Source organism: Desmodus rotundus, chromosome 6 (genome assembly GCF_022682495.2).
Source record: "Desmodus rotundus isolate HL8 chromosome 6, HLdesRot8A.1, whole genome shotgun sequence".
Taxonomy (NCBI): domain Eukaryota; kingdom Metazoa; phylum Chordata; class Mammalia; order Chiroptera; family Phyllostomidae; genus Desmodus; species Desmodus rotundus.
Genome location: NC_071392.1, coordinates 10,118,244 through 10,132,089, shown reverse-complemented (window position 1 = coordinate 10,132,089; position 13,846 = coordinate 10,118,244). Strand labels below are relative to the sequence as shown.

At 42.9% G+C, this 13,846-nt stretch overlaps 1 protein-coding gene across 1 annotated transcript in view; it reads left to right on the top strand.

Annotated features, from left to right (window-relative positions):
- PLEKHA8 (pleckstrin homology domain containing A8) overlaps positions 1–13,846 on the top strand; it is a 52,476-nt gene that overhangs the window by 33,595 nt on the left and 5,035 nt on the right. The window contains exons 10-13 of the mRNA XM_024562931.4: positions 1,531–1,589; positions 1,992–2,122; positions 2,744–2,814; positions 12,666–12,727. Of these exons, the coding sequence (XP_024418699.2) occupies positions 1,531–1,589; positions 1,992–2,122; positions 2,744–2,814; positions 12,666–12,727 (323 nt within the window). The remainder of the gene's footprint in view (positions 1–1,530; positions 1,590–1,991; positions 2,123–2,743; positions 2,815–12,665; positions 12,728–13,846) is intronic.

Sequence of the window (13,846 nt, the reverse complement as noted above, 5' to 3'; positions counted from 1 at the left end):
TATTCCAGTTGTTCGTTGATAGCATATAGATACCATGGACTTTTGTACATTGAGTTTTGATAATCATGAATGAGTTAATTTTAAAATATATTTTCTGCATTTATTTAAATAATCATGGTTTTTTCCCCTGTACTTTGTTAATGCAGTGAATTATATTGTTTGAGTGAATATAAGTCTACTACCTTGTTATTTATTTTCTATTGAGTTGGCTAAAAATTCTGCTTAGTTTTTTCCATAAGATAAAAGACACATTTTTCATTTTCACCAATAACTTTATTGATTTGGATATTTGAGTATGTCAGCTATCTCCCGCTATTGGCTTCTAGTGGGTAGAGGCCAGGGGTGCTGCTAAACACCTTCCAATATATGAGACAGGCCCACAGCAAAGAATTATTTGGCCAAAATGTCGATAGGACCAAAAACTTTGCAAACCACATTTGACAGGTCCAATTAGTCACAGCACCTTCTACACACACTGCACAAATCTTTTTTTGCATTTTTACCTTTCTTGAAATGATAAAGCATAATATACTATAAATGCTTCGTATCTTCTTTCATCTTCAATATTAAAATGGCTGCACAAAAATTCACTAATTTTGATTTTTTTTAAACATACACTGATATGACAGCTACCACAATACAATCTAACAGAACTGTTTCAAATAAGTTAGAAACATCTAAGCACTACGAGAGCCATAGTATGGAAAAAACTAAACGAACTTTTTGGCCAACCCAATATTTCTCCTATCTGTTTTTTGTTCCTTTTTTACTCTTTTTTTGACTTGTAGCCAATTAATGTTATTTTTTTAGTATTCAATAATATTTCCTCTTTGGCTTTTTACCTACCTATCTTTGTTCCTGTCTTTCTTTTGGATCTCTCAAGTATTTCTTAGAATTCCATTATATTTTCTTTTTTGGCTTTAGCTACACCCACTTATGTTACTTTTTCAGTTGTTCTTGTCCACCAGAAATATTCAAACCACATGTATAATTTTAAATTTTCTAGCATGGACATAAAATAGTAAAACAAAACATAAAACTAATTTTTATAATTTATTTTATCTAGCCCAGAATATTCAAAATACTATCTCAATATGTAATCAATGTAAAAGAATCATTAATGAGGTATTTTGCATTCTTCTTCGGCATTAAGTCTTTGAACTCTGGTGTGTAGCTGTCTTACACTTACAGCACACTTAGTTGGGACTGGCTCACTGCAAGCCCTGAGTGGCCACAAATGTAACAGCTCTCACATTGGATCGTGCGGCCCTAAGGCTACACCGCTGATTCTCAGTGTGTAAAATTATCCTTACCTGCCTCTTAGGGCCTTGTCATAGTTACTCACCTCAGGGTAGTATCCTAGAAGCCTTTGAAGCTTACTTGTGTTTAGAAAATGATTTAAAGGCAAAACAAAAGTTATTTAGTTTTTTGGTGGGGGGGGAACCTGCTAAATTTATTGACACACTAAAAATATGTTTTCCACTTGAAATAAAATGCTTTTTCAAAGGTGTTTTTAATTTTCTCCTTTAGACAAACTTGGCCCCACGGTGTTTGCTCCTGTTAAAATGGATCTCGTTGGAAATATTAAGGTGAATGTACTAGTTCGTCTCTGGGGAGAGTGTATACTTGGAGGAAATAGTTGCATGAAATCTCCTTCAGAAACGAATGATTACTGAGTTTGATCTCAGAACAGAAAGTACAGAGCTATGGTACAGGACAGCTGGGAGAGAGGTCCTGGGGCAGAAAAAAACACTTTAAAAAGACTACTTTAAAACCCTGAGAACTAACCATTTAATTGTAGTTAAGCCTCATAAGAATTCTTAAACAAAAATAACATTACCTGCAAACATAGGGAAGAAAGTAACAGAAGCCACATTTACTTTGATCTCTTAGAGGTCTGCGTGACAGACGGAAAAGTCTCAGTTGCTATACCGATTGGCTTGGTTGCTTTAGCATTTTGAGCTTAGGTCTCCCCCCTGCTTTGCCTGCAGAAAGTGAATCAGAAGTTCATCACCAACAAGGAGAAGTTTGCCACCCTCCAGAAGATCGTGCTGCACGAGGTGGAGGCGGACGTGGCCCAGGTCAGGAACTCGGCTACCGAAGCCCTCTTGTGGCTGAAGAGGTGAGGCTGCTGCGGAGGCAGGGGCCACAGTTAAAATTCTGCAAAAACCGTTGTCATGGAAGGGAGAGTACTTCTGAGTGAAGGACCTGACTTCACTGCACAGCCTTTCTAGAGGGTCTAACGGAAAAGAAGACCACTTTTTGGGGGGTTTTTTTTTTCCTCTCTCTTGATGGTGATAAACATTGTTAACAATAAACATAAAAAAGTTCACTGGTTTTGATTTAAATCAGTGGATCCCAAACTCCAGGGACAGCAGAGTCATGTGGAGGGCTTGTTAAAAACAGAGATGCTCCAGCCCAAACCCAGAGTTTCTGATTCAGTACGTCTGCAGTGGGCCCAGAATCATCCGCTTTAGCAAATTCCCAGGTGATGCTGAAGCTGCGGTCCCCTGGGACCACATTTTGAAGACCACTGCTGAGCCGCATCAGATAAGAAGGGCCAGAGCAAAGTCGAGGGCAAGGACAGGGACGGAACTCAGAAAGGACAGCCACATGGCTTCACCTGTTCCCTGCCATGCCCGAGGTATTGCTGGAGAAGATGCTGCGACCCGCCCTCTCTTTCTACCCATTGAACATAAGTGAATTTTGAAACTAACATTTCTTCCTCTTTTTTTGTTTCTAGAGGTCTTAAATTTTTGAAAGGATTTTTAACAGAAGTGAAAAATGGAGAAAAGGACATCCAGACAGCCCTGAGTAAGCGTTCCCTACGTTTTGATTGGTCAGTTGAACAGAATGTGGAGTGGAGACCCATGGAGCCAGAGAGAGAGGGTGGAGGGGAAATCCCTGCTTTTCAGGATTCGATTTTGTTTCTTTTTTGTTCATTATTATTAATTGTTTCTTTCTTATATGCTTTCTTTAAAAAGAACCCATGAGATAGTCACCTAGTAACCTAGAACTAAGTTATAAAAATCAGTGTATCTTAGAGAAGAGCAAAATTAATAGAGAGCCATCTCTTCATAGGAAAATCTAGCATTTCCAAGAAGTCTGTTCTTCCTGAATTGATCTTCAAATACAGTACAGTCCTCTAAAATATCCAAAGAGAAGCTAGTTTGGGAGGGGGTGGGGAACCCTTGGAATTTGCTCTGGAGCAAGATAAGTCTTGTGCTCCTCCCTTGCCCACGTACCCCATTATTGTAGTGGTAGAGCTGGGCCTGGGGTCAGGGCCTTGGTCAAAGGACTAGAACATGGTGCTCAATCCATGTATCTATCGGGTCAGTTTTGAAAAACATTTAAGGGTTGGAAGCATCCTCATAGTGCTCCTAACAGAGTGGCTGAGCGCTCACATTTGCCCCATGAGAAATTCTTCCAGCGTGGGCCCTGAGGCCTGGGGATGGAGGAGAGTTGGGGAGTGCAGTTCCCTATTACTTTGAAGTCCTGTATTGTTAGGGTGTAGAGAAGCAGCCCAGGGTCACACTCTAAGTAGCCACAATGACAAATAGTGAAAGATGCATTGGACACTAGCTTCTGTTGGGCAGGGGGGCCAGTGTCCCCTGCAGCATTCTGTCAGTCTCTGGGACCTTACCTTCTCCTGCTAGTCCTCCCTCTGAGCCAGGAGGCCTGAGGGATTCTGCCCCCATGTGATTTGCCCAGGTTTTTCTGTCTAGAAACTTGCCAGTGTGCCATGGAACAGTAAAAACTGATGTTTCTGTAACACTTTATGAAGAATTTAGACAACTTACCCCTCACATCGGTCCATTTGTACAGGTGAGGTAACCAGAATTCAGAAAGACGTACATGCTTGCCAAGACCACAGAGAGTTTGAATCAGGGTCCCTTTGGGGCTCCTGCCTGCAGGGTCCTCATTTCCCTGACAAGAAGTCTCCACCATGCTGGGGCCACCTGCATTTTGGGGTTTCTCATACATCCCTGAACTTCCAGGACAGTCTCAGATGCATTCCCCTCCTTGTGTCCTGATTTCAGCACCAGAAGTGTATCCCCCGTAACTGCCCACGCCCCGCCCAGCGTCTGGAACTCTTAGGTGTGTGGAGCGGTTCAGACCACGGGCTCTCTGGACTCCACCTCATACTCCATAGCGTTGTACCCTTAGTCATCCTACTTAACCTTTGTGTTTCTCAGTTTCTCATCTGTGAAATGGGAATGATGATACAATTTTCCTAACAAAGTTGCTGTAAAGATGAAATAGTTCCGTGCATGTGAAAAGATCAGAAAAGTAGCACCTGATAAGCACTTAGTAGAGACTAGCTCCTATTGCCATTTGTGTTCTTACCATCAGGACACTTGAGGTTGGTGACCACCCCGCCCGGAAATGGGGTTTATTGGTCTCAAACCAGAAATGGAAAGTTCATAAAGCTCAGGTGCCAAACCACAAATGCCTCTTCAGAGTGTGGGCATTTCACGCTGGGAGGAAGACTCCTCCACCTGCTGGATGCGGCAGGGGGCCTGTCACGCGATGCCGATGCTGTGTGTGGCCGTCTGGGAGGGGTAGAGGGGAATGCTAATCTCCTTTCCCCTCTGCCGGAGCTGGGGAGGGGGTCGGGGCTGGGCGGAAGCTAACCCAGCTGCCTGCAGGGCACTAGCAAGTGCAAAGAAAAGCTTTGCACCCAGAGTTGGGGAGGAAGTGAAGGCTACACCCTTTCTGTCCTGCCTCCAGCCCTATGTTGGCCCCCTTTTCTCCCCTACTTCTGACAAAAGTAGACCAGGAAATGTTGACTCTGTGAAGAGAGACTTTGAAGAGCAAATGCTGCTTCAGAACTGAGATAGTTCACAGCCGATCTCAGCTTTTCCTTTCCTCGTTTCCCCTTCAGCGCTGTCTTCAGTGGGAAGGAAAGGGGGCTGTCGATCTGAGATGTGCATCTGATGTTCAGAATTGTTCCAGAGGTTTTCCTGACTTAAATCATACCTTCCTTATGGGAATCCCTAGTTTCCTGCTGCTGGTTAATGCGGAGAGAGGTTTCCCTAACCAACCCACCCTCCCCTCCAAGCACAGACAGGAGCAGCTCTGTGCAAACATACAGTTTTATGAGAAGTGTTTCCATGTTAACTATTTACAGCCCATAGGCTCCCCATGCATATTTCTGCTGTGTTCACATCTTCTCTTTTCTCATTTCAAAATCACAGCCTTTATAAGTAGAACTGATATCTTACCTGAAATGAGGGAGTTTGAGTATGTGAGTAAAAGAAAGTGTATGTCAGGTTATATGCCATACATAGGCAAATTAGCTTGTATGTTTTTAAATTCTAAAATTGGATTTGAGTTACTGTAATAACAGCGACTGCTTAGAGTGCATGCATTGCAGGTACGACAGCGGGTTCCTGATAAACACTCCATTTACTCTTCCCAATACTTCCCCTTTACAGCAAGGAAACTGGGGTGCGGAGAGGGCAAGCAGCGCCCCTAGCGTCTCAGATCTAGATCAGTGGTTCTCAAAGTGGTCCAAAGACAGCAGCATCTTTATCACCTGAGGACTTACTGGAAATGCAGACTTCCTGGCCCCAGTCGACGCCCACCAACTCAGAGAGCCTAGCAGAGCCCAGCCATCTGTGTTAACAACTCATGGAGGTGATTCTCTCCCTGCTGAAGTGCGAGACCCGCAGGTGCAGAGCCAGGATGTGGAAGCTCCCTTAGTTATCCTCAGCATCAGTCAGTTCTGCCTTCCTTTCATGGTAATGAAAATTTTTCCCAACCTAGAACAGCAAGACAGGAATAAATTAAAGATAAACCTTTAGTCACTGAATGGCACTCCCAAATTTGAAAACACCACTTAAGGAAGATATAGAGGTAGATGTTCCTAAAACGTGTAATCTTCGTGGCCTTGAAGTTGGTAGATGATATGTGAAAGTCCTAAGTGACATAACAGAAGCTTTGGCACCTGTTCACTCCCTGGAAGACGCACGGACAGTCATTGTTCTGCAGCTCTGTGACCTAGAATGAGTTCCCGGCGTCTGGGCTTTATACTGGTGCCCCTTTGTATTTGCTCCATCATGTGGCTTCCCCATAATGATGATTAGAGGGGGATTTGGGTGGTGGTCTTATGCCAAGAGCTGCTGTGAACTCTTAGTGTCCTGTGACGTTCTCTAGAGGTCATTCTCAGGAAAAGTTGGCTCCACAAGGCAGATATGTTTAATGGCCCAGCCTGTAGCTGAGCCCCTCCATCCACAGATGCCATATCAAAGAGCTCACAGAGAGCATCCTCGTAAGAGGAAGGAAGGCAAGTTGCTCTGGCATTTCATGCACCATTGTACTAAATGTTACATGCTCTGCACTGTGCCCCCAGCCCGGGACAGCATATTGCCGCATCCCTCCCCTTGGAATGGCCCCATAAATGTCAGGTAAATATTAACCCCACCAAGAGCTCCAGCGTGCTCCGTTGTGTGTTTAATATGAAAGGCTTTCACGGACCAGGAGAGCTATGTGAGAAAACCGGAACTCATACTGGGACATACTTAGTGTCCAATTGTAACGGCACTAATTATTCTGAAAATACTGTGGAACATGAATCAGGCTGTGCTCTCTCCAAAACTCCTTACAGCCCGCTTCAGCACCAGTTCCCATCATGACAGTACCTGAAGTCACCTAACATGTCCCTGGCACTTGTCTCACCTCTGCCCCCTGGTGACTGGTTGACTTTTCCCTAGACAATTCATTTTGCCTGAAGCTTAGTCACTATAAAGAATTCACAGGGGATTTTCTAGCAGCTCGGTATTTTTTAAGTCTTTCACACATTTAATAAACACCTACCACTTCACCAAATATGTAAAAGAGTTCAGTACAGCCCCCGTGTGCCGCCCCTTTGGCCCCACAGCTCCTCATTTGCCAGAGAAGGTCTTCATCCGGGGTTTGCTGTTTGTCGTTATATAATGCACGTTTTCATACTTTTACTCTATATTTGTGTGTCCCTCAACAGTATGTAGTATTTCATTGTGTATTTTAAACTCATATGCTTGGTGTCACATTATATATATTCTTCCTTTCTCACTCTGTATGATGTTTCATATTTGTTCGCTGCTTATTTGCTTTCAAACCTTCCCCGGCTCCCGACTCCTCCCTACAGACTGCTAGCCTAGCTCGCCTGCACAGCCCAGGCGGTCGCTGCTGTTTCCTGGGCTCCGTGAAGGGTCCAGTCTGCCTCTCCTTGCTCTGGCGTCTACCTCCTCAGCTCTCTCTTCAAACTCAGACTCGAATTTCTCCTTTGTCTTCACTACAACCCAAAGTAACTTTACAAATTGTTACCAATTATGGATTTATCATAGAGAAACGCTATCTCGTATATTCAGTTTCTGGACAGAATAGTTGTCCACCAATAGTAATAGGAAGGATGTTCTCACAATCTCGGAATACCTCACAGTGAGTTTTTGAATTTCCAGTAAAGAAATCACATTTGTATTGTTTCCATAAACAGAATAAGGTCCCAATTTTTTTTTTACTTTAAATTGTCATTGTTACTGTTACCAAATCACAGGTTAACTCCTGCTTTAGAATGTCAGCCATTTAAAAGGATAAAAAACAGAATTATAAATAACTCCAGCCAGAAATGTGTTTGTCCTTAACTGAAGAGTTGTTTTGACATTTTGTGCTGTGCCTGACATCTTTTTTTTTAATTACTTTATTGTTGTTCAATTACACTTGTCTGCATTTCCCACCCCCCAAGCCAAACCCACCTCCCTCCCTTGCTTCCACCCTCCCCCTTGGTTTTGTCCATGTGTCCTTTATGGTAGTTCCTGTAAACCCTCTCCCCACTACCCCCTCCCCACTCCCCTCTGGCTATTGTTAGATTGTTCTTAATTTCAATGTCTCTGGTTATATTTTGTTTGCTTTTTTCTTCTGTTGACTAGGTTCTAGTTAAAGGTGAGATCATATGGTATTTGTCCCTCACCACCTGGCTTATTTCACTGAGCATAATGCTCTCCAGTTCCATCCATACTGTTGCAAAGAGTATAAGCTCCTTCTTTCTCTCTGCTGTGTAGAATTACATTGTATAAATGTACCATAGTTTTTTGATCCACTCATTTGCTGATGGGCACTTAGGTTGCTTCCAGTACTTGGCTATTGTAAATTGTGCTGCTATGAACATTGGGGTGCATAGGTTCTTTTGGATTGGTGTTTCGGGGCTCTTAGGGTATAATCCCAGCAGCGGAATTGCTGGGTCAAAAGGCAGTTCCATTTTTAGTTTTCTGAGGAAGTTCCATACTGTTTTCCACAGTGGCTGCAGCAGTCTGCATTCCCACCAACAGTGCGCTAGGGTTCCCTTTTCTCCACAACCTCACCAGCACTTGTTTGTTGATTTGTTTATGTTGGCCACTCTGACCGGTGTGAGGTGGTACTGCATTGTGGTTTTAATTTGCACCTCTCTGATGGCTAGTGATGCTGAGCATCTTTTCATATGTCTCTGTGCCCTCTGTATGTCTTCCTTGGAGAAGTGTCTGTTCAGGTCTTTTGACCATTTTTTAATTGTTTTTTTTTTGTCTTCCTGGAGTCATATGAGTTCTTTATATATTTTGGAGATCAAACCCTTGTCCAAGGTATCACTGGCAAATATTTTTTCCCAAATAGTTGGTTCTCTTTTCATTTTTATGCTGTTTTCTTTAGCCATGCAGAAGCTTTTTAATTTGATGAGGTCCCATTTGTTTATTCTTTCCTTTATGTCCCTTGCTTTAGGGGACATATCCGTGAAGATGTTGCTGCATAGAATGTCTGAGATTTTCCTGCCAATGTTCTCCTCTAGGACTTTTATGGTGTCACTACTTATATTTAAGTCTTTTATCCACCTTGAATTTATTTTTGTGTATGGTGTAAGATGGTGATCGAGTTTCATTTTTTTGCATGTAGCTGTCCAGATCTCCCAACACCATCTGTTGAAGAGGCTATTTTTATTCCATTTTATGCTTCTTCCCCCTTTGTCAAATATTAATTGACCGTAGAGACTTGGGTTTACTTCTGGGCTCTCTGTTCTGTTCCATTGGTCTATGTGCCTGTTTTTATGTTGATTACAGTGGCGTTGTAATACAGCTTGATATCCGGTATTGTGATCCCTCCTGCTTTGTTCTTCTTTCTCAAAGTTGCTGCAGCTATTTGGGGTCATTTATGGTTCCATATAAATTTCTGAAATGTTTGTTCTATATCTGTGAAATATGTCATGGGTACTTTAATAGGGATTGCATTGAATCTATAAATTGCTTTGGGTAGTATGGCCATTTTGATTATGTTAATTCTTCCAATCCATGAGCATGGTACCTGCTTCCATTTGTTTGTGTCTTCCTTAATTTCTTTCTTCAGTGTTGTGTAGTTTTCTGAGTACAGGTCTTTTACCTCCTTGGTTAGGTTTATTCCTGGGTACTTTATTTTTCTTGTTCCTACATCAATAGGATTTTCTTCCTGATTTCTGTTTCTAATGTTTCATTGTTGGTGTACAAAAAATGCCTTTGATTTCTGAGTATTGACTTTGTATCCAGCTGTTTTGCCAAATTCATTTATTAGGTTGAGTAGTTTTTTGGTGGAGTCTATAGGATTTTCTAGGTACACTATCATATCATCTGCAAACAATGACAGTTTTGTTTCCTCCTTTCCAATTTGGATGCCTTTTATTTCTTTTTCTTGTCTGATTGCTGTGGCTAGGACTTCCAGTACTATGTTGAATAGGAGTGGTGAAAGCAGACATCCTTGTCTTGTTCCTGATCTTAGTGGGAAAGCTCTAAGTTTTTGTCCATTGAGTATGATATTGGCTGTAGGTCTCTCATATATGGCCTTTATTATGTTGAGGAATGCTCCCTCTATTCCCACTTTGCTGAGTATTTTTATCATAAATGGGTGTTGTACCTTATCAAATGCTTTTCCCACATCTATTGATATGATCATGTGATTTTTGTCTTTTGTTCAGTTTATGTGTTGTATTACGTTTATTGATTTGTGAATATTATACCATCCTTGCATCCCTGGGATGAATCCCACTTGATCACAGTGTATGATCTTTTTAACATATTGCTGGATGCAGTTTGCCAATATTTTGTTGAGAATTTTAGCATCTATGTTCATCAGCGATATTGGCCTGAAGTTTTCTTTCTTTGTTATGTCTTTATCTGGTTTTGGGGATTAGGATGATATTGGCTTCATAAAATGAGTTTGGGAGTCTTCCATCTTCTTGAATTTTTTGAAATAATCTGTGCAGGATGGGGGTTAGCTCTCCCTTAAATGCTTTGTAAAATTCTCCTGTGAAACCATCTGGTCCCGGGCTTTTGTGTGTCGGAAGCTTTTTGATTACTGTTTCAATTTCATCAGGTGTTATTGGTCTGTTCAGGCTTTCTGCTTCTTCTTCATTGAGTTTTGGAAGATTATATTTTTCTAGAAATGTATCCATTTCACCTAGGTTTTCAAATTTCTTGGCATACAGTTCTTCGAAGTAATTTCTTACTTCGAAAGAAAGTAAGAAAATTACTTACTTACTTTCTTACAGGCTCATAGTCCTTTGTATTTCTGTGGTATCAGTTGTAATCTCTCCTCTTTCATTTCTGATTGTGTTTATTTGGCTCCTCTCTCTTTTTTTCTTGATGAGCCTGCTTAAAGGCTTGTCGATTTTGTTTATCTTTTCAAAGAATCAGCTCCTGAATTCATTGATCCTTAGAATTGTTCCTTTAGTCTCGATGTCATTTAATTCTGCTCTGATCTTGGTTATTTCCTTCCTTCTACTTGCTCTGGGTTGTCTTTGTTGTTGTTCCTCGAGTTCTTGTAGGCCTAGGGTTAGGTTGTTTATTTGAAATGTTTCTATTTGTTTTAGGTAGGCCTGTATCACTATGAACTTCCCTCTCAGGACTGCCTTCACTATGTCCCATAATTTTGGATTGTTGTAAGTTCATTTTTGTTTGTTTCCAGAAACTTTTTGATTTCTTCCCTAATCTCATTCTTGACCCATTCATTGTTTAATAGCATGCTATTCAATCTCCATGAGTTTGAGTGTTTTGAGACTTTTCCCTTGAGGTTGGTTACCAGTTTTTTTAAGAAATGGCCGGAAAAAGTGCGTTTTTCATTTTTATTACTTTGTTTTGTAATGTAAAGGATAAACGTTAGTTTTTGGCAGAATGGTTCCATGTGACAAGAATGGCTCAAGTTCTCATTACTCTAAGCTTTGTGACCTTGAGCAAGTCACTGTCTCTCTGGGTTTTCTGTCTCGTCATTTGTAAACGAAGAGAACTGAGCAAGGTGACTGATTCTCGAGGCTTCCTGCTCGGGAAGTTTGACTCAGTCTCTGAGGAAGTGACACGTCTGAAAGAACTGGGAGAAGGGTATCATTTATGTCTTTCAGACACCAAAAATACTTCCAGATTACAGAACACGCATTATGATAATGAATGGGTATTACCATGAAGATTAATGTATTTCATTATCTAATCTCTGGGTAACCGAAATAGGTCAGGCTTAGACCTCATCTTACTTTAATGCAGCCTCATGTGGCAGGGATATTTGCAGCCCTAGAAGTTAGCTAAGGACTTTTGGCAAATCTTTTTTTTTTTGATGAGTTTAATTTTATTTGTTGGTGTTAAATTGTAGCAGTGGTCTTGCTGGGCCTGAGTCAGATCCCAGCCCAAAGTCTTTGTCACCGTCTTCTCCCGTTAGGCCCCCCGGCCCACAGTTTTCCCTGTGGGACTCTTGTCTGGCAGGGTGCAGACACAACGAGGAATAGCTACCGCCCAGAAGGGCCAGGAGGGAGGTCTCAGACCATGCTGCTCTGCAAACACTCCCTCTTCCGTAGACCAGGCTGCCTGCCTATACTCTTCAGACTCCCAGCGCCCTTGCTTTCTGGCTGCCCTGTAGAAGGGGGCATGGAAAAAGATTTCTGGCCTTTTTTGGACGGTTGACTTAAATGGCAAAGTGTAGGAAAGGTATGAAGTCTCTGAGGTTGGCACAGCACCGGATCCAGAGCCCTCGTAAACAGGCGGTTTGTCCGGCCAGGGGGCTTGCAGCTAAAGGCTCAGGGGCCGGGGGACTACATTTACTGGGCGCTGTAAAGAAACAGGAGTCTCACCTTGTGACTTCAGTACCATGACCCCAGATGAGACAGGTCATGACTGTTAGTCAGAGAAAATACACTCTCTGTGTAGGAAAAAGACTAAGAGGGTCTACCCCAGAATGCCCGCGGTGGTTACCTCCGAGAGACATGACTGCATAGGTTTCTTCAGTTCCCCCTTTTTGTGTTTTCCATCTTTGTAACAATGAAAATGCATTACTTATGAAATCAGAACAAAGCAGTAAGTGATATTTTTATAAAACTGCCACCGTGCCTTAGGGGAGAGGGTTGGCATCCTTCATGTGGCAGCAAAGGTCCTCAAAGTCTGGCCAGGCCTGGAAACCACACCCCACCCTTGTTATGATTTAAAATACCTTTACATCCTGTGTTAAATCTAAGCATTCCTTAAGTGGTGCTGGTACTTGTACTACTCAAGGCTTTTGGTGCACGTGATCTCATAATTAGACGTCTTTCATCAGCCCCTAACACCAGCAGGACCTCGCTCCTGCGTACATGAGAAAGGGTGCGATACGACCAGCACGGCAAATTCTGATGAAATTGCCCCTCGCGGGGCTTTTCCTTTTTCCAGATAACGCCTACGGAAAGACCCTACGGCAGCACCACGGCTGGGTCGTCCGAGGGGTTTTTGCGGTAAGTAACCTTCTGCCTGCTGATATCCTGAGGGTCCCAGCAGAGCTGCTTTTGTTTGTTTTGTGTGCGTGGTGTCTTTGTGTGCTTGGGTTTCCGGAATAAGAAAAACATGTTGCTTATTTAAGTCCTCTGGTGTCTGTTGTGTGGAAATGTTGGCGATAAAAAGTGTCTGGAGCAGAAGACTGTTACAGAGTCTGCTTTGCCCCACCCAGTCCCAGCGGCCTGTGGAGATTTGCCTCCAAAGTGGTTGCCTTTCAAGCAGATAAGGCAGTGCAGAGTGTCGGCGCAGAGGTCGTATAACAGGACCTCTGGGTTCTATTGCCCGCCACCAAAAAATTCTGTGGCTCTCCATGCCAGTTTGGCAAAAAGGAAAGGAATTACTTATTTAAAAGTTTTACAGGTTTAGAATAATGGCAGAACTTTGCCATTAAATCCCACTCTCCTTTAAACATCCATGTACACACACACAGTCCTGCCTCCCTTTTGCTAAATCAAGCTAGTTTCAGAATATGCCAACCAGATACCATCTCTTAGGGAAAGAAGTCCGCAGCTTAACATTGCTGATCGTGGCTCAGCATCTGAGGCACCCCCCATTAACCTGGGAGAGGCTGGACAGGTCCCACAGTCCCCAGCTCCATCAGCCATGCAGCCATGTTCTCCAGCTCTTAATCCAAAACCACGTGGCACCTCCTCATGGCGGGAGGTCATGAGGGGTCCCAAGGGGGTCCTTCTACACCCTTTCAACCCATATGACCAAGGAGCCACTGGCCAGTATCCTTAGTTTAAATATTCACCTTGAGCTCCCATTTCCCATGGGGCTTTCTGCTTCTTGGGCAGGCATGATAAGCTTCCCCAGCACCCTAGCTGGGTTAGTCAGAGGGGTTTCCTGTATTCCCAGGGATTGGGGGTTCTTAGCCTAACCCCGTTCTGTACCCTGTTCCACACCTGTTGCAGGAGGCAGGAGCCACCCAGTGCTCACCACTGAGGGGAGGCAGCCAGTGGTGTCCACAGGCTCATAGCCCCTCTGCTGCCCGTTGTGTTCGGTTTTGTCCATTCTCAAATTTTGATTGTTTTTTCCTTAGTTGAATTTCATTGAATACTAACTGAATCAGGTATGTC